The 20,198-nt window shown below is 46.6% G+C and overlaps 1 protein-coding gene across 2 annotated transcripts; it reads left to right on the plus strand.

The window, feature by feature from the left end:
- Positions 1-1,658: 1,658 nt before the first annotated feature.
- On the plus strand, positions 1,659-15,254 carry LOC135242131 (thyrotropin-releasing hormone receptor-like). 2 transcript variants are annotated; one of them, XM_064313051.1, is made up of 4 exons: positions 1,659-1,950; positions 8,701-9,474; positions 11,531-11,945; positions 13,659-15,254. In XM_064313051.1, exons 2-4 carry the CDS (start codon positions 9,089-9,091, stop codon positions 14,241-14,243), a joined length of 1,386 nt encoding a protein of 461 aa, XP_064169121.1. In that variant the 5' UTR covers positions 1,659-1,950; positions 8,701-9,088; the 3' UTR covers positions 14,244-15,254. The 2 variants fall into 2 exon arrangements, with proteins under 2 accessions (XP_064169121.1, XP_064169122.1); XM_064313052.1 differs by lacking the exon at positions 1,659-1,950 and having other exon boundaries at positions 8,499-9,474.
- The last annotated feature ends 4,944 nt before the right edge of the window (positions 15,255-20,198 follow it).

Genomic DNA, 20,198 nt, shown 5'->3' on the forward strand with positions numbered 1-20,198 from the left:
AAAGCGCATCTTAGATACTTCGCCCTATGCGTTCTTACCGTGTTGTTTCATGCAGGCTATATAAATGTGGACAACCCGGTGAAAATATTACTTCATTACCAAGGTTGGAATTGAAATTTTACCACCTACAAGTCACAAAAGTGAAATGAAATAATTGTCACATTGAGAATGGTTACTCACGCTCACTATCCTGTCCACTCATATTTATCGACATGAATCCCAATTAGTATGATTGTATGAAAATAATTGTTAAATTGAATGCAAGATAGGCATAACATGTTAGGCCTACAAATCTACTACTGTACATATCATCATGCTTAAGTTTCAAACATGTTGAATTAAAAACATCATCTGAGTAATGCATTTTTCTTGAAAGACAGACTTCTGTGTTATGGTTAATATGCTGATTATGATCTGATTGTGAGCCTATGCATATATTAGCTTAAGAACCACCACACAACTCAGTCATGTTGATCGTTTGTTTTTGTGAACGGCCGAATTAATGTCACTTTAAATGTTGCTGCTGCAAGGAAATGTGGGATGGCATTATCTCCTTTCCTTTCGTAAAGGACGGTCCAGTGTTCCCTATGCTAAAGGAGAAAGGAAGCACTGAAGCACCTTTCCTTAGCTTTTAGGGAATTCAACCAGCTCTTATTATGGCTGCCACTTAGATACTTCCAGGTCAATTCACTCAGTTAGGAACCTTCCTCAGCAAAAAACACTATTCGGACGCAGCCCTGCTGGGCGAGGAAGGCAAACTGTCGCCTATTCTGGATGAGTGTGTTAAGTGGGTGGAGCACTTACTGTGCCTTTACAATCCTTGGCCTGAAGTCACAGCGGACACATGACTGGTTCCTTTCAGAGGCTGTTGTCCCATTTGGCAGTATGTGCCCTGCAAGACAGTGAGATATGGAATCAAGATAAGGGCTGCATGTGACTCAAGGTCCAGTTGTGCTTAGAACTGGCTGGTGCCCACAGGGAAGCCAGCTGGTGAAACCTTAAGTCAAAGTAAATTAACACACAAAAAAGATTCACACTGGCGCAAACTGATTTTCGTACCCGTTCTTACCACTAGATGGAGACCACTACAAATATAGAATTGTACAACACTGAAGGTGGGGGGAAATGGAATTGGACCTTTTTATTTCTCCACAAACATTGCAAACAGATCAGTGTCTTTGTTCCCCTGCTAGAGCAGTTGTGTACTTCCCTTTGTGTTGTCTGTCTTTATGAAAATACCCTGTTTAATTATACTATGTCAATATGGGTAAGGCCATTGACTACTAAAATTGAAAAAAGATGTACAGTAATTAACCTACGTGATTAATTGCAGCGTTCTTATTTAATTACATTAGGGATGCAGTCCAGCCTTTTCTTTTGATGGAAGAACTCCCCCACCCACACACACACATACACACTAACACAGACACACACAAAAATGTTCATTTTGATTTAGAAAATTGTAGGATTTATGAGATTATCAGCTGACATTACTACTCAAGTCTTAATAAATTTGAATATAGAATAAGTGGTGCAGCACACTACCTTTCGTATTAAAGTCTCTCTCTCTCTCTCTCTCAATAATATGAAATTGGCAAAGAGATGAGGGTGAACGCGCCCTCGGTGTGCTTTCGAAGTAAGCTGCACACTCCCATTGCGCTGTTGTCAAGTCAGATGACAAGTATGTCTTCATAAATGTCACCGAGAGGCAAAACTGCACAGCGGAGGTACAGGGACACGCGCCGGGCGGGCTGGCACAAGAAGCTTGAGTGGAGACTGCGCTCGAGTGGCAGGTGTACGCGCACCTTACAGCGCAGAACTTAGCATCGATAAAAGCAAAAGAACGGAATTCTGCTTTTTAAAGTTAATTGCGAATCACCGGGGGAAAGATCGCTCTCGTTGGTTTCAGCGTGAATCTGACGTTCAAAAAGAAGCAAGCATGGGTGTCAGGTACGTGCGATTTATGAATTCTTGGCTATTTGAACCTTCCGTGGTACGGACTATCACTGATGGCTCGAGAAAAACATATATTATAAATGCTACGTTTCATGAATTTCCTATTGTGAAGATTGTTTAGCAGGAAAGGCTGAGCTATAGGCTACTTCTGACCAATAGCTTGCTGTCTATACTGTTGCAGGCACCCTAACTTTGTGAACTAAACATCATCACTATTGGGCTTCTATGGGGAAAAAAAGACATGAAGTGTTTTTTGAAACATAAACTGCATATTCTGGGCTTTCCCCCTTAACAAATGTAAACGCAGTGCATTGAATATAGACTACTATAAGTATGATATTTGTATTGCGCATGACATTTCTGAAACACGGATGCATAAATAAGCGCGGTCTTTGACAAATAAGACTTAGATTTACGCAGTTCAATGACAAGGCCAAGTAGATCAATCATACACAGAGATAATGATACCAGATTTACCAAGTACACCTCTAATTTGTCTTATTTGCTGGTTGCAGTGAGAACATATGCCTTGGAATGACAGATTACTATTATAGTATTATTGTAATAGAAGTGACAAAACATGCAATATCACATGTATATACTGTATTGTCATATATAATTACAGAATAGCTGGTGGTGATTTTCCACTAAAATACGCGATATGTTAAAATATGACGTTATTTATCCGTTATTGCATATTTTAACTGTAATGTTGTAATATGGTGAATATTTAAATACTAATGAATTAGTCGGATTTAACAGCTGCAAATGTAAGAGAGGAGGTATGTGTTATTTTAGAAGCAAGCCTAAAATATTTCCCGTTGAGGTTTTGGAAAACGAAATATGTAACATGCGTTTTTTTTCCTTGTACATGTGTAGACGGACATAAGTATTTATACTGGAATTTCTTTTGTTGCATCTTCGACAATGCATAAAATATATGGTTATTAATGTGGTCAGTAATGGCATAAATTAAGTTATGATTCAGTATATCGCATGCCATTTGTTTAATTAAGAGTACATTTCAATAAGCATGTTTTGTTTGGCTGGAAGGATAATGTGTGGAAGTGTGGAATTTACTAAAACGTGATGTAAACAGACATCTTATCAAAAGGAGGGGTGCCGTGAAGCATCAGTGCAACAGATAGCCAGCCGAAGATAAATTTACTGGGATGCTTGCATAGTGTTGTAGAGCATTACAGAGGACACACAGGACTTTATGAACCTGTCTCTATAGATATGTCAAAAATGCCTGTATAGATTTGCTTTTACATAGCACTTTTGTAACATTTCTCTCAAAGGACTTTACAGTGTTATGGGGGGAAACTCAGCTCCGCTACCAAAAACCTGTGCGTTATCACCCACCATTTTAAACTTGGTAAAGAGGGAACATTGCCCCCTACCAGCCCAGTAGCATGTCTACGATCAAAGTCAGCGCTGCCCCTGCCCAACCCTGTTCCTGGAGATCTACCGCCCTGCAGGTTTTCATTTCAACCCTTTGATTTGGCATACCTGATTCAACTCATTTGCAGCTCAACTAGATCTCTCAGCTAGAGCTGTCGAATGAGGTTTGATTTGTTAGGGTTGGAGTGAAAACCTACAGGACACTTGATATCCAGGAACATAACTGGGTGGCCCTGATCTAAGTGATCGATTGGATTAAACTCATTTTGGATGTGTCTGCAAGTAGAATTAGCACACAAACTGAATTTACCTCCAAATTAGTCTCTATGTGGAGTTATATTCCAACAGGGTGCACCTGGTTTTTACCAGAGCTCCTTGATATTTTTATGTCAACACTACTTTCAGAGAAAATTTGTTGGACCAAACTGCTATGAGCCATCCAAGCAGCTACTAACCAAGCCCAGAACTGCCTAGTCAAAAGCCATCAGGAAGCGTATATATAGTATAAAACCACTATATATATATATATATATATATATATATATATGGACATCCTTTGTTCTGTTTTTCATGGTTTGGGCAAGGTCCCTTAGTTTCAGTGAAGGCAAATCTTAATCCTACAGCATGCTATCACATTCTAGACAATAATGTACTTCCCCAACAGTTTGGGGAAGGCCCTTTCCTGTTTCAGCATGACAATGCCCCAAGGCACACAGCAAGGTCCATAGAGAACTGCATACCAGCGCATGTATGAAACAGGGTGTTATGATTTCAGCATATACAGCTGCCTCAGGTACTGGCTCAATCATTAGATGGCACTTCATCCTACAACAAGACAATACTCCCAAACATATTGTTAAAGCAACAAAGGTTTTTCAAAGCCAAAAACTGTCAAATTCTTGACTGGCCAAGTCAGGTACCTGATCTGAATCCAAGTGAACATGTGTTTCATTTTCCGGAGAGGAAACTTCACGCAACAAACCCCTGAAACAAGCAGGAGCCTGGCAGAGTATCACCAGAGAAGATAGTCAGCACCTCATAATGTCTATGGGTCACAGATTTCAAGTAGCCATTGCATACAAAGGATATGCAGCAAAGTACTACATGTGATACTTTCATTTATATAACACTGATATATCCCAAGCATTATGCTGTCCTGAAATGGGAGGGGGGCTATCTATAATAAGCTATCTATATATAAGTGCTGAGATTTCTACATGGTCAAACCAAAATGTTTAAAAATATAATTAAATAAAAGCTGAGAATCTGCACTTTAACCATATGTGAAAATCAAGATAAATATGTTGTTGTTCCAAACGTTATGGAGCTCAGAGTGTGTGTGTGTGTGTGTGTGTGTGAACTAGTTCGTATATAAATTACAAGCAGTCATGTAACATACAATTATTTCCAGTTCCCCGCTGGAATAAATATATGCATGAATAAAAAGAACAGACTGAGCAATATCACACACTGCATGAGTCTTCCCACTGCCACTTCATCCTCAGATCAGCCTGGGGGCTGTCGTCTCAAAATCAGCCCCACATTCGCATTACAATCAGCCCCACAGTCACATCACAATCGCATCAAAATCAGCCGCACAGTCACATCACAATCAGCCCCACAATTGCATCACAATCAGCCCCACAGTCGCATCACAATCGCATCACAATCGCATCACAATCAGCCCCACAATCGCATCACAATCAGCCCCACAATCGCATCACAATCAGCCCCACAATCGCATCACAATTGCATCACAATCAGCCCCACAATTGCATCACAATCACATCAAAATCAGCCCCACAATCGCATCACAATCAGCCCCACAGTCGCATCACAATCAGCCCCACAGTCGCATCACATCAAAAACTCCGCTGACTGCAGCCCTCTCTGGAGAGACGTCCGTCCGTCCTGACTGCGATGCGGACCCTCAGTGACACTCTGTGACCCTCTGTCACTCGGCCCTATGGGAGGTGGAGTCCCCATATGGGAGCCTTCGAGGTTCTGTCCCTGCGCACACTGCGGTGTTGCATTGCGATCGCTGCGTTAATGCTATTGGACAGAAAGCCCAGGGCGCACTTTCACTGAACCCAATGCGTCATATTAAACTGTGAGAGGTCCATAAACAGACGCCTCTCACCCATTTCATGAATTAGGTGGTTCTCGGGGGTGAGATTATTTTATAGTCATTTCATCACACTGAAGGACTCCATACAACCAGAAGGGGTGCCACAGAACCAACCAGACATAACAGCAACCCAAGAGAGTTACAGTTATAAATATGACTATATTTATCTTGCTAGGGCTACTGTGCTATTAATAGCTTAATACAAACTTAAAAATTGAAAAATGAAAATGGAGGCTAATTTGGAAACTTGTAAAATCAGATCTGGAATTATAACGAAATGAACCCTCCATGTTCTCCTCAGGGTTAAAAAATGAATCGGTCCTACAGTTTAACAGCAGTGAAAACCCTTGAAAGAATTTTTTTTAGCATGACATTTTATGACTTTTCCTGGAGTGACCCTACCATTATAAGTTAAACATTGCCCTTTTTATATTTTTATTAAAGTGATACATCATCACAGTACAAAGATTTTCTTAGTCTTTCGTTAACTCTGCACTTATGAAATCAGAAGTCATTAACAAAATTCAGCGCCACACGACTATTGCAGCAAAAGAAATCTAGTTTGGTGTGTGTTTTGTTGCAAAAACGAGTGGTGTAGACTGAAGCAATACAGTCTCTCTGGACTGTTAAGTTAGAAAAGTTGTTCACATGATTTACGGATTAGTGACGGGATGTTTCTACACGAAAAATATCGATTGACAATTCAGTGAAGAGGCTTTATCACAGGGAGCCCGACGGGGGCTGGTGATTTCCTGACCCCGTGGACGCAGGGCGCAAGCACAACACAAAGACAAACCCAGAAAAAACTGAGTTGTCATCTTGGCTTGATTACATTCACCTGTTTTTTTTGCTGCCTGTCGAGAGAGCGGTGAGTTCACGAGCGGCCGATAGCGGCGTCTCCGTTTCCCTCGCTGCAAGCGGCCCCATCGGAGTGCGCTTCACGCTGACGGAGCGCCTCTCTTAACCAGCGCGGACTGCCCGGGATCGGAGAGGCACAGACGCTGCTGAGCGAACCCAGCCGGCCGTCTGCCCCCCTGCTGGGTTATGGCAGAGCCGGCCCCCGTCTGAGGAGCCCTGCGCCGTTCTCAGATTAACTGCGTCGCTTCAGCCGCCTGCAAAAACACGCCTGGCCGAGAGTCCTAATATTTGAAGGGAAACCGTTTTGGTGGCGTTTTCTGGACTCGCACACACATCGCGTGTCGCCGGCCGTCTCGGTAACTAAAATAGACAAGCGAAATTACCCGAATTATCAGACAGAATCCGCCCGTGTGCAAATTGCATTTCGCCGAGCAACACCGCGGGATTCACTGTGGACACGCAGAGAAACAACCTGAGGTGAACTGGAGGCAGGCACACTTGAAAATGAAGCACTTTGAAAACCTTAAATTGAGGGAAACTACCGCCGGTGATTTGGGTGATTCTGCCACACCAAACTGAAGTGCTTTAGAAACACTCCTCGGAGTGCTGGAAAATCACATCGCAGTGCCCCCCCCCCCAGTCCTTCTCAAAGCAACAGTGTTCGTTTTAACCTGAAATTTTGATGTTGGCAGTCTTATCTTGAACGAACACGGAGTGCCGGTTTTTGTCGCATTGTATATCCCATCACTCATAAATAGTTTTTCACCGTGAAATTCAGAAAATTAAGAGAGGAGAGAGGAGAGAAGCCATTATTTGCGAGAAGCATTTCTGCTTTCTGAAGTGGCAAATAGCAGAGCCTGTTTGCCGGTAAGGGAATGAAATTTCAGATAAAGCTTAGGTTCGAAAACCCCTTTTTTCTGGTGCAGAAAGCCCAGCTGCTCTCCTGCTTGGAGATAAGGGCCAGTGGAAGAAGCTTCCAGAAAGGCAGAATCGGAACAGAGGTCAGGAGTGGCTACGATTGGCCAGCACGCTGGACTCCTGCAGCCCGCCACAGACATACAGACAGTTTGGTCTCTGCTTGGGTACCTCCTGCTCAGAGATCGCTCTGCGATATATCGTCTCAGACATGACAACCACAGAGCGACAAAGCCCATGCCGCTGAGGTGCTTTCCCCTCCGCTGTGCTGTAAAAACACAAAATGAGATAAGCTATGCTTTTATTGAACCCCGTGGGGGTAATTTGTCCTCTGCATTTGACCCATCCAGAGTTACTTAGGAGCAGTGGGCAGCCACAGTGCAGCAGCCAGGGACCAACTCCAGTTCTGAGGTCAGTGCCTTGGTCAAGGGCAACTGCAGGAGCATGAGACCCCTTCCCTCGCCTCCTGTCCCCCTGCTGTCCCCGAACTCACCAGCAGGGGGTGCTCTGTACTACCCCCAGCAAAGTAGATCCCAGAAGCCACTGCAGTCTGGAGCGGCCAACAGGTCTGAAGCAGAGGCAACAACCTCGTTCTGCTCAGAAACTGCCCCACAACGCCACAACAAGGTTTACCGAAGCTAATGAGACGCACCGCTGCCGTGTTTTTCACAACTTATCTCAATCAGTAAGCCTCAGGGACATGCATGAGCCCGCTCCACCACTCCAGCTGTTTTTCCAGAGTTTCAGTAAAACGCCCCCGCAGAACCACGCGTCTCTTCGGCCGAACATTTTGATGAAAAGAACACGTACAATTTGTGGAAAACGGCGAAATTCAAAAGGCTCTGGGTTAATCTTTATGAATGCTGTGATGAAATCTCACCACCCCCCCATACACCCCCCCCCCAAAACCCTGTGATTCACATTCCTGCACTTCAGGCAGGTGCATATGCATCACATCTCTCACTTTGGCCTCAACGCTGTTTTAATATAAGGCAAACATGATTCATAAAAACCGATAAATCTCGCATCGTTTTCCATTAGTCACCTGCGCTGGAAACACGAGCGAGGAAGACCTGGTTTCCGAGTTTCCCACAGCAGTTTCGGCATCAAACCCCCAGAGCGAACGAACGCGGCGTTTTTTAATCAGCGAATGGCAAGGCTGGATTATCCGCTTTCAAAGGTTAGCGCTCGGCGAGGAGGTGTTTGGGGAGCCGAACTGGGAGCGGATCGGCCCCTGGCAGGTGTGCCGCGGAGATAGGGGTAGAGCTAAAGGGCAGATGTCAGCGCCCATTCCCACGGCGACGGCGGGACAGACGCGCCGGAGCGGTGCATCGTGGGTAGGCGTGAGATAAACAAGCGTCTCGTTAATCGGCGCGGGGCTATCATGGGAGCCGCGCGGTGACTGCATCCCGCACGTTGACCTTTTCCCTCTTTTGCAGGAGCTTCGGCTGGCAGAGATATCAACAGACATTCCGCACACATTAATGCACCCACAGTTACCCCAGCAGAGCACAATACCACAGGAAAACACTCAAGCACACCATGCTCCTGTAGTACACACTACCTGCTGCATACAAGGGCAAAAACCAAACACACGCAGAGGCACACCCATACATATACACACACGTATATGCACAGGCATAAACATACAGGTACATTCACAGATACATAAGTACACGTGTTCACACATACACACAGACACACAGACGAACACACGCACGCACACACACACACGCACACATACACGCACAAACACACGCACACACAAGACACGCACAAACACACGCACACACAAGACACGCACACACACACACACACACACACAAAATGTTGTCAGAGAACTCCAGCTCCAGGGTCCAGAGCCCGACCAACCTGTCGGTGAGCGTGGTGGAGCAGGTGTCCCAGTCGCTGCAGTATAAGACGGTGTCGGTGTTCCTGGTGCTGCTGGTCTGCTGCATGGGCATTGTGGGGAACATCATGGTGGTGCTGGTGGTCCTCACCAGCCGCCACATGCGCACACCCACCAACTGCTACCTGGTCAGCCTGGCGGTGGCCGACCTCATCGTGCTGGTGGCCGCCGGCCTGCCCAACATCTCCGACAGCCTGACGGGCACCTGGGTGTACGGGCACGCCGGCTGCCTGGGCATCACCTACTTCCAGTACCTGGGCATCAACGTGTCCTCCTGCTCCATCACCGCCTTCACCGTGGAGAGGTGAGAGCAAACACCTATCTGAACCATCGACGGTTCACACAGAGCAGTGTGCTGCCATGGAGACAGTGTGCTACCGTAGAGACAAGACGGTGTAGCACATTGTGGTGTGTTCCCATGGAGACAAGACAGTGTAACATATTGTGGTGTGTTACCGTGAGGACAAGACAGTGTAGCACATTGTGGTGTGTTACCATGGAGACAAGACAGCTTAGCACATTGTGGTGAGTTACCGTGGAGACAAGACAGTGTAACACATTGTGGTGTGTTTCTGTTGGGACATGACAGTGTAACACGTTGTGGTGTGTTATCGTAGAGACAAGACAGTATAACACATTGTGGCGTGATACCATTGAGGCAAGACGGTGATGCACATTGCGGTGTGTTGCCATAGACGCCAGACAGTGTCACACATTGTGGTGTGTTGCCATAGAGATGGACAGCATCACACACTGTGCTGTTGCCATAGAGACAGACTTTTGCCACACAAGTCTATCTTTTCATTAGTTGAGTCTCTATCTGTAACACTATCACATCAGTCAGAAGCAGATTGCCTGCATTGTAAAAGTCAGTTAGATTCTTCCAAACAGATGTCTTCGCTTCTGGAGCCAGCAGTGGCTAGCCGTTTGGCATACGGTCGGATGCATTAGTATGGACAAATATGTGACAACAAGTTGCCGCATGTTACTTGCCAAACAGAAAAGCACACTACGGGCCAGCTTAGCGGATCGCTTAGTTGGGCTATCGCTGCTGGCTAATGCTGGAGCATTCCTGTTGGCTCTTCAGGGTGCCATTGTGTTTCTGTGCATGAGCAGTATTTGTATACTGGCTCCAGTTTCTGTCTCGCCTCTGGACGGCCAGTTGGCTGCGTGTGGTCCAGAGAGCCAGATCCACAGCAAACATTCCTCTTTATTTGTTTGGTTTGAGGAACGGTGCAAACATAACCCCCAGAATCCCGCCTGGATGTCAGCTATCCAAGCCACAGACCCCCCAGGCTTCAGTACGTATTAGCATCTGAAGTCATAATTAACAGAAGCATGAAAAATGAGCTGCTGGCTCAGTAAATTGCATTGCCTGCTTTAAGTTGATAGTATGAGGTAAATGTAAGAAATTATGAGACTTTAAGTGTGCTCTGATTGGTTGAAAGACATCACCACGAAAGCAGCAATTGGCATATTCTAATGCTTTTTCCTCTTTTTCTTCCCAATGACAATGCTCAATCCCTACTGTTGATTCAGGACAGTACAGGCAAGCATGTGCACTCCTCCGAAGCAGGTGATAGCCGCTGCTTCTAAACCACAGCTTCTTGAACCACAATTCAAGTCAAGCTCACACAGACGTGAGTCGGAGGAAGATTCTTCACATGCAGCTCAAGTGACAGACTTGCCAGCACCCGATTGATCAGCAGGGGTCGCTGCTGCGCAATAAGCCGCTATTATCCCAGCAGTCTATGACCATCCCGTCACTTAGCTACACTAAAACTGACTGTGTGCTGCTCTGCAAGTCGCGGGCATGCTGTCAATAAACATATTTCATAGTCATGGGGGTTCAGTGTGGGCATGGATGGAGTCATTGGGTTTACTCTGTGTTGAAGGCGGCGGTAGGGTGCTTTGCTACGTGTGAGGATGGGGTAGTAGGTCTCTCTGTGTTCTGGTGAAGGTTGTGGGGTTTACTGAGTTTGAGGATTGGGTAGCAGGTCTGTCTGTGTTCTGGTGAAGGTTGTGGGCTTTGTTGTGTGTGAGGATGGGTTAGCAGGTCTCTCTGTGTTCTGGTGAAGGTTGTGGGGTTTACTGAGTTTGAGGATGAGGTAGCAGGTCTCTCTGTGTTCTGGTGAAAGTTTTGTAGTTTGCTGTGTGTGAGGATGGAATAGCAGGTCTTTCTGTGTTCTGGTGAAGGTTGTGGGGTTTACTGAGTTTGAGGATGAGGTAGCAGGTCTGTCTGTGTTCTGGTGAAGGTTGTGGGGGGTTTGCTGTGTGTCTGCAGCCAGAGTTCAGGGGTTCCACGAGGGCCCCTAAAACCTGGCGCTCTCTGAGCGAGCGTTCGCTGTTCCCGTCTGAAGGTACATCGCCATCTGCCACCCCATGACGGCGCAGACGGTGTGCACGGTGTCGCGGGCCAAGCGCATCATCGCGGGCGTGTGGGCGCTCACCTGCGTCTACTGCCTGCTCTGGTTCTTCCTGGTGGACATCCAGGTGACCGCCGACCGGCGGGTGCAGTGCGGCTACCGGGTGTCGCGCGACCTCTACCTGCCCGTCTACCTCATCGACTTCACCATCTTCTACGTCCTGCCGCTGCTGCTGGCCATCGCGCTGTACGCCCTGATCGCGCGCGCGCTCTGCCTCAGCTCGCTGCCCCACCCCTCCCCCTCGGCCAGCGGCACCACGCTGCGCCGCAGCTGCCGGGAGCCGTCCGGCGGCACCGCCAAGGGCAGCCGCCGCGCCCGCCCCCGCAGCGCCCTGTCGTCCCGGAAGCAGGTGCGTAGCGTCAGAAACCGGTGTGGCTTCTCTTCTCGAGAGAAAAACATGGTGTGTCTGTGCCCATCATTTAACTTCTCTGCAACTAAGCTCCTCCCACCCTTAAGTAAACTCCTCCCACCATTAGCTGCTGCTCTGTAACTAAACTCCTCCCACCATTAGCTGATGCTCTTTAAGTAAACTCCTCCCACCATTAGCTGCTGCTCTGTAAGTAAACTCCTCCCACCATTAGCTGCTGCTCTGTAAGTAAACTCCTCCCACCATTAGCTGCTGCTCTTTAAGTGAACTCCACCCACCATTAGCTGCTGCTCTGTAACTAAACTCCTCCCACCATTAGCTGCTGCTCTTTAAGTGAACTCCACCCACCATTAGCTGCTGCTCTTTAAGTGAACTCCACCCACCATTAGCTGCTGCTCTGTAACTAAACTCCTCCCACCATTAGCTGCTGCTCTTTAAGTGAACTCCACCCACCATTAGCTGCTGCTCTTTAAGTGAACTCCACCCACCATTAGCTGCTGCTCTGTAACTAAACTCCTCCCACCATTAGCTGCTGCTCTTTAAGTGAACTCCACCCACCATTAGCTGCTGCTCTTTAAGTGAACTCCACCCAACATTAGCTGCTGCTCTTTAAGTGAACTCCTCCCACCATTAGCTGATGCTCTGTAAGCAAACTCCACCCACCATTAGCTGCTGCTCTTTAAGTAAACTTACACCGTTAGCTGCTGCTCTGTAGCTGGACTGCTGCAAACACTGGCTGAGATTTACTTTGCATTAAGCCATTTATTAGCCAACCGCCCGCTCCTGTCCAGAGTGGCTAACAAAGGGCACGCGGAAAGGTTAGCGCTTTTTAATAAAACTGCTCTCCCCATTACCACAACGCCCCTTAATTAACCTGTTCCTCCGTGCTCAGACATTTGGAGGTGCGTGACTTCACTGTGAAAGAAGGCCAAAGTGGTCAGCAGGGATTGGCAGAAACACACACATCTGAACCTCCTCCAGCCTTCACTGGTCTCCCTGGTTATCCATCTTGCATGACAGGATGCCAACTTCAAAACAAGATGAATAAATCAGAGGAGGCTTTTTAAAATTTATAGTGGCGAACGCTGGCAGGGGGAAGCACACCTGACCCATCGAGATGAAGCTGGACGTTGCGTACGTTGCTTTTTTTGTCCTGCTTTTTCGCTTTCTTGTCGGGGAAGTGCATTTCCCCCGACGCCATCTCTTCTGGAGTTCTGTTTTGAGCGAGCGTTCTGTAAAGTGTTCCGTTGCCGTGGTCACAGCCATGTGAAGCAAGGGATACATTGGGAGGTTTAACGACACGATGGACCACTGCTCCAGGCTCTCATTCTGCTCCCGTGATGCTATGGCAACTCCGCTCCTTGGCCTGTAGCCCCGCCCCTCGGCCTAACTGCCCCACCCCCACCCCTACCCCCAGCCCCCCATGCAGCTACAATGTCAAATACGACCGACAAATTTACAGCCTCTGGTCCATTCATCATTACTGCCGTTCCTGCTATCATCACTTTTCATATCATTTCACGTAAAGCTGCATATAGCGGCAATAAGTGCATGCCTGAATATATACTGTCAACTTATATCTCTTCTTCATAACATAATATAACATAACATAATGACGAGAACAGGCCATTCAGCCCAACAATGCCGGCCATTTTCCTGACTAAATTGGCGCTCTGATTTCACCTGTGATTTCAGGTGACAAAGATGCTGGCGGTGGTGGTGGTCCTGTTCGCCCTGCTGTGGATGCCCTACCGCACGCTGGTGCTGGTCAACTCCTTCGTGGCCACGCCCTACCTGGACGCCTGGTTCCTGCTGTTCTGCCGGACCTGCATCTACGCCAACAGCGCCATCAACCCGGTGGTGTACAACGCCATGTCGCAGCGCTTCCGCTCCGCCTTCCGGAGCCTGTACCGCTGCCAGGCCCAGGCCGCGCACCGCCGGACCCCCTCCGCGCTCACCGTCGGCCACAGCATCAACCACGGCCCCGCCGCCAACGGCAGGGAGCGGCCGGGCGGGAGGGTCGCCGCGGAGACGGATAAGCGGGGAAAGGAGCAGGGAGACGCCGGGATCTCGGATTGCTGGAAGAAGGACACGCCCACTGCAGGGAAAGACACGCCCACTGATGTGGAAAAGGACACGCCCACTGCAGGGGAAGACACGCCCACTGATGTGGAAAAGGACACGCCCACTGCAGGGAAAGACCAGCCTACTGATGTGGAAAAGGCCACGCCCAGCACAGAGGAGAAGAAGGAGGAAGAGATGAACCACAGTTCTGTGTGACTTATTATTATTATTATTATTATTATTATTATTAACACAGATACAATAAAAACAAAAGGGAACTTTTTTTTCCTCACATTTACAAATAGTCACACTGCCTTTCTGTCAGTATATACATCCCTCGCAATTATATCACACATTTCGCAGTTTAAATCACAGAGTACACAGCAGTACTGTTCTGTGATTTCACTCCGAATGGAACACCTTATGGTTATAGGTGGGGTGTCCTCTCCGGGCAGGGTGGGGTTCACATAGGGGGCGTGTCCTCTCCGGGCAGGGTGGGGTTCACATAGGGGGCGTGTCCTCTCTACGCGGGGCGGGGTTCACTTAGGGGGCGTGTCCTCTCTACGCAGGGCGGGATTCACATAGGGGGCGTGTCCTCTCTACGCAGGGCGGGGTTCACATAGGGGGCGTGTCCTCTCTACGCAGGGCGGGGTTCACATAGGGGGCATGTCCTCTCTACGCAGGGCGGGGTTCACATCGGGGCGTGTCCTCTCTACACAGGGCAGGGTTCACATAGGGGGCATGTCCTCTCCAAGCAGGGCATGTCTTTTCTATAGACATCTGTACTACAAGAGGATTCGACATTGGTCATTTTGTTCATTTCCTAATTGGCATTCATATTTAAACCAATTATACCGTAAGATGAACAAAGCGATTGCACAGGGTCTGAACCCCAGTGTGTCAGTATACCGTTTACATACCAGTCTGTGCCACCAGGACAGATTACAGCACAGTCATTTTACCCTGCTGACACTGCATCACTAATTGTTCCAATGATTTCTCCAGTATTAAGGATTTAGGTAAGTCACTGTTTGGTTGAAACAATTTTATTTATTGATCTTGATATTGTGCCAGTAGTGTATTTTCCAAAGTTCTTTGTCTGAATTTGTATCTGAACAGTGAGAATCTGCAGATCTGCAGAAGATCTATACGTTTTGTGCCAGTCTGTGATGTACAGTATTCGCTTACAGTACTACATGCATTATAGTTTTGTCAAAATGTAATAAACGTGAGAAAAAACATTTCTTGTCTAACTTTATAAAATTTGGATTTCTTGTCTTTCATTGTCTTTCTATAATTACAACCAGTTTAATTGTGGTCTTCTCATAAAATTTGAAAATAATTGAGTTCTTCAGGATTTAAAGACAGATCTTTTCTAAATTGCGAAGATTTTTTTTTTTTTTGTTCTGGAGAGCTTTAGGATTAATTTTTCTGTGAAAATGAGAGATGAGCTTATTGTGAATAAGTTGTAATGGAAGTGAGGGAATTAACCGAGACTCGAAATGAAAATTAAACGAAATTGCGGTTTCACAGAGACCCGGAGTTCTGGTTCGCCCCCACAGTTCCTCACTTCTGTGAGTATAAAACAGCATTAACACAACAGCCATGAAGAAATTAGCCCCCACAACACTGAGCCCAGAAATGGCCTGGGCCTGAGCCCAGAACCAGCCCAATCCACTGAGCCCAGAACCAGCCCAATCCACTGAGCCCAGAACCAGCCCAATCCACTGAGCCCAGAACCAGCCCAATCCACTGAGCCCAGAACCAGCCCAATCCACTGAGCCCAGAACCAGCCCAATCCACTGAGCCCAGAACCAGCCCAATCCACTGAGCCCAGAACCAGCCCAATCCACTGAGCCCAGAACCAGCCCAAACCCTATTCTTCTTGGCCCTGAATATGTTCATTTGCCCAGAGACTATAATTTAATGAATTTTGGATTGCTTTTAATCTATGTATTTGTCCATACATATTGAAGTGCTGCAATATCTGATAGTTTATTTTATTTCAAAATATTTTCAGTATGTTCAAAGTTCATAAGGGTGAGTTCAGGAAAAGTGGGTTTTGGGAACTGTAGTCCAGGTGCATATAACACCCTCCCATGTCTCCGCTTCCCTGAATTCTGGTCTTATTTTCCCTCTCAACAGTCACTTGGGTCTTTCAGGCACACACTCTGACCTTTCTCATTCAGTAATACTGAGGATATCTGAGAGATCTCAAAAACGTATTTCAAAAAAATAATCATTCTCTCCAGACCACTGACAACAAATAACTCTGATCCGAAGTAAACAGGTGAAGCACGGGCCAGGCGGTGGTCAGTTAGTGGATTTGAACGTTTTTTACCCATGATTAGACTGGAGGGATATATAAAGACCGCCCCAGAGAACAGCCGTCCGACCCGAAAGAGTGGTGCTCGTTCAGCGGGTGATAAAGAAGCTTCTCTCTGAGAGGAAGGTCACTGAGCTTCAGTACGCAAATAATGGAACCCGAACCTTTGTTCTCCTCCACTCGACTTTTTAACAGGCTTTTTAAAATGACACAGAAGAATGCATTCAACGCGGTATTGAAAAAGGGTGGCAAGGGGGAATAAGATCTATGCGATCTGAGCGCGCCAGGGTGAGAGAGGAGATATCTCGCGCAGAGCCGCCGAAATACGCTGATAAACCCGCGACGTATTATTCCCAACAGCAGGCGAAACTCAGACACTGCATTCTTATCGCAAATCTCCCTATTATTTCAGCCGAGAGTCGCGTCCCATCTCCTCTCTTCACGACTGTAGTAGGTCAGTGATCCCGCTAGTACCACAGCTCTCAAGTACGCTACCTTTTTATGGTGTATTTCGGAAAGACGACAGCAGAGAGGGGTCTAGAAAATGAGGAAGTTAAAAAGGTTAAAGGTTCAGGTTACAGACTCAAGATTACACACGCGTATATTTAAACAGACATAGCACAGCTACAGGCAATTGGTTTGTGTGGCACAAATCGCGCATGTCACAAATCATAGATGAACAAAATGTAGGCAGACTACTAGTGGAAATGTCCCACGAAATAAATCACAGCCCATGTGTGAGTTATTTCCTTATCTGTTTCACGGCATCGCGTCACTGTTTAGATAATGTAATTCTGGTTTTCCGAGGGGGCGTCACTGTTCTGACGAGTCCAAGAAACAACATACCAACAGTATACACGCTGCCAAGAGGCATGACGAAATAAATAAATATGAACGTCTGTGTGTCATTCTGCCTTTCACCATAATAATTCTTAGTGGAAAAGCATGTTTGTCCCTTCCGATCAGTGTCACTGATTAAAAGTGCAGCCAACCGTTTGACTTTATCAAAGACTTATTTCTTCTTTATTCTTTTAAAATAGTTGCACATTATTTTGTGGCCTCGCTATCCAACCCCGATAAATTAATCATTAAGGATCATGTAAAACAGAAGAGGCCATTTGAAAAGAGACATCTAGTTAATTGGTATCTGTGCCGATGGAATGCTGGTTATGGTACTGTATCTGTGGGCTATAGGTCAGGGGATATTCATTAATTTTCTCGCGCACTTATCAGGTGACCTCATTAGTCAGAGAGATAACCTGGAACCGGGGATGGGATTGAATGCCTGGCGAAATTCAAGATGAAAAATACAGACGGGAGCTGCTAATTCGCTACCTGACAGAGAACAGCACCTCAGCACTGTCAGTAATTCTGCTGCCCAAACAGTACGGCTTTCGCTCAAAGCTTTGCTAACCGGACAGGGCGGGTCTCTTCATGACAGGCAACACTGAGACGGCATCCCTGTCCAGCACGCGATTATGTAGCCCTGCGAATCAGCCACACTGTGTTTATACAGGAATTCACACTCACGAGTCTCACTCAGACGTTTCAGTGTTTCAAAAGCAAAGGGAATACGTGGAAAAGGAGCAGTGAAAAGCGTGAATAAATATGTTAAATATATGTGCAGCTAGGTGGTGCTCTACAGCAAAAATACACACCTGGACCACACCCTTTAGCTGTGTACAAGTGGCAGGTGTGTTGAATTCAGGTGTGTGGCCGGTGTAACAGTGACAGGCTCATTATGCTCAGGTCAGACCTGGGTCAAATAATTACTTGAAATACTTAAATTCTTTACACACCAGCAAAATCGCTGCAGTTTTTTTTTTAACCCTCTACTTGCACCAGTATTGAGGAAGAAATACTCTCATATGTTTTTTATGTTTTGGTTAGTAGCATTTTGCTGAAAACAGGTATCTGAGTGTTTTGAAATGTTACACCATAGATAGTTAAAGTATTTTATATGTAGTCAGTCCAGGTGACTGAGGTGTTGAAGTGTCTTGCTGCGTCTTGTGCCGTGAGTCAGACAGGCTGAAACGGGCACGCTATCCCCAGACAAAACCAGCCGCAACCAGATAACTACCGCACCAGTCTCTCTCTCTCTCTCTCTCTCTCTCTCTCTCGCTGTTTCTGTCTGTCTGTCTGTCCATCTCTCTCATTCTCCCCACCTCTCTCTTCCTGTCCCTCACTCCCCTCTCGCTCCCCCTCTCCTCTGTCTTCCCATTCTCTCTTTCTCTCGCTCTCTATTATTAATGAGAGTTCCAAGGTCCCTGTGAGGGAGCACAGTGGGTAGAGGTGGGCGTGAAAAAATCCACACAACCACGCACCACCCCCCACCCCCCACCTCCCAAAAAAGCACACTCTCTCTCACTCACACATACACTCCACACAAAATTGCTAATACCCACACACACCCCCAAAGCCATTGATGACAAGCGCAGCTGGTACAGTTTGGAATAGTCGGCAGAAGGTCTGGTGTCGCTGACAGATAATCTCTTTGGCGCAGGGGCCTCCAGCTCTGCCGCTCACCGTCATCACAAATTCATGAGCCATTTGTCTCTGAGTCGACTTCCTCCAGCTCTGCATACGCAGCCACAGGCAAATCTCTCTTTCTCACTCGTTCTACTCACGGTGACTGTGTCGGAGCGAAATGGTACGTTAGCATAGCATACTATAAACAACATTAGTTGCTGGGCAACACAGTATTCTCTCTCTCTTCCTAGATAAACAACTGAAAAGGGTCATATGCATACACTGCATTTAACAGTCATCTAATGACATTCCAGACATTTTCAGGCATAAGAGTTTAGCAGTGTTTTTAGTTCAGTGATATTTATGGGGTTTTTTTTTGTAAGAATGTCAAAATATTCAACAGAATTTTTTAGTAAAAGACATGGGTGGGAAGTCACATGGTATTACAGACCAATTGAATGTTGACAAATCAGCTAACCATGCTGGCTGTTTTGGTGCTTCTAGTGTTAATTGCCACTGCCCACAGTGTTAGAAAGACGTAACGTTAGCCACCGTACGTCTTAGTAAAGTCTATGGCATTATATCAAGCCAATAACGGAGCAAGTGCACCTGTCCAACATCAAAGTTCAATGCATAATGTATTTTATTAAACTAATGAAATCATTTTTCTATACAACTGAAGACACTGAATGTGATTTACTGGATTTAATCATCTGCTTAATCTGTAAATAGAGGTATAGTGGTAAACTGGCAAAACAGAAGACAAGAATAAAGGATAAAGAAAGGGTGTTGTCATGCAGCGATGCTCCCAGCACCACCACCCCCCCCCCATTTATCCACCCCTCCCCAGTTCTCCCCTGACACAGCCCTGAACATCTGGCAGACTGGAAGGCCCAGCGTGCCTCATACCTGCGGTGTGAGTTACACCTGTCCCCTCGACACCTCATCACACACCTGTCACATGACATCCTCATCTGCGCCGTGATTGGCAGCGGGGCAGTCAGGACCGCAGAGAGCCGGGCGGCGAAGGCCTGGGGCAAAACACACGAAACGTTTCGGCGCCGTAGAGCCGGCCCCTCGTTACTTAAACCCCCCTCACGGTCATTCCTGTCCTCAGTTATCATCATCGTAAGCCAGTATGCACACATGGTTGGTCGCCGTGACGTCTGCATGATGTAATCAAATTCATCGTTATGACGTAGTATGTAGAGTGCTTGCTCATTGACTCTATGAGGCCGGACGGTAAACAGCGACGTTGTGGGGATGTAGGCCCAGAGAGCAAACACTCTAAATACTATGTCGTACTGTTGAATTTGATTACATTGTTCTGACGTGTGTGCTTACTGGGAAAATGATCAAATCTTAATTTTATTGGG

This window comes from Anguilla rostrata, chromosome 16 (genome assembly GCF_018555375.3).
Source record: "Anguilla rostrata isolate EN2019 chromosome 16, ASM1855537v3, whole genome shotgun sequence".
NCBI classification, from domain to species: domain Eukaryota; kingdom Metazoa; phylum Chordata; class Actinopteri; order Anguilliformes; family Anguillidae; genus Anguilla; species Anguilla rostrata.

Coding starts and splice junctions, on each gene's coding strand:
- LOC135242131 (XM_064313051.1), top strand. CDS start 9,089: ATGTTGTCAGAGAACTCCAGCTCCAGGGTCCAGAGCCCGACCAACCTG. Junction 9,475..11,530: donor ACCGCCTTCACCGTGGAGAG/GTGAGAGCAAAC, acceptor TCCCGTCTGAAG/GTACATCGCCATCTGCCACC. Junction 11,946..13,658: donor CCCTGTCGTCCCGGAAGCAG/GTGCGTAGCGTC, acceptor CTGTGATTTCAG/GTGACAAAGATGCTGGCGGT.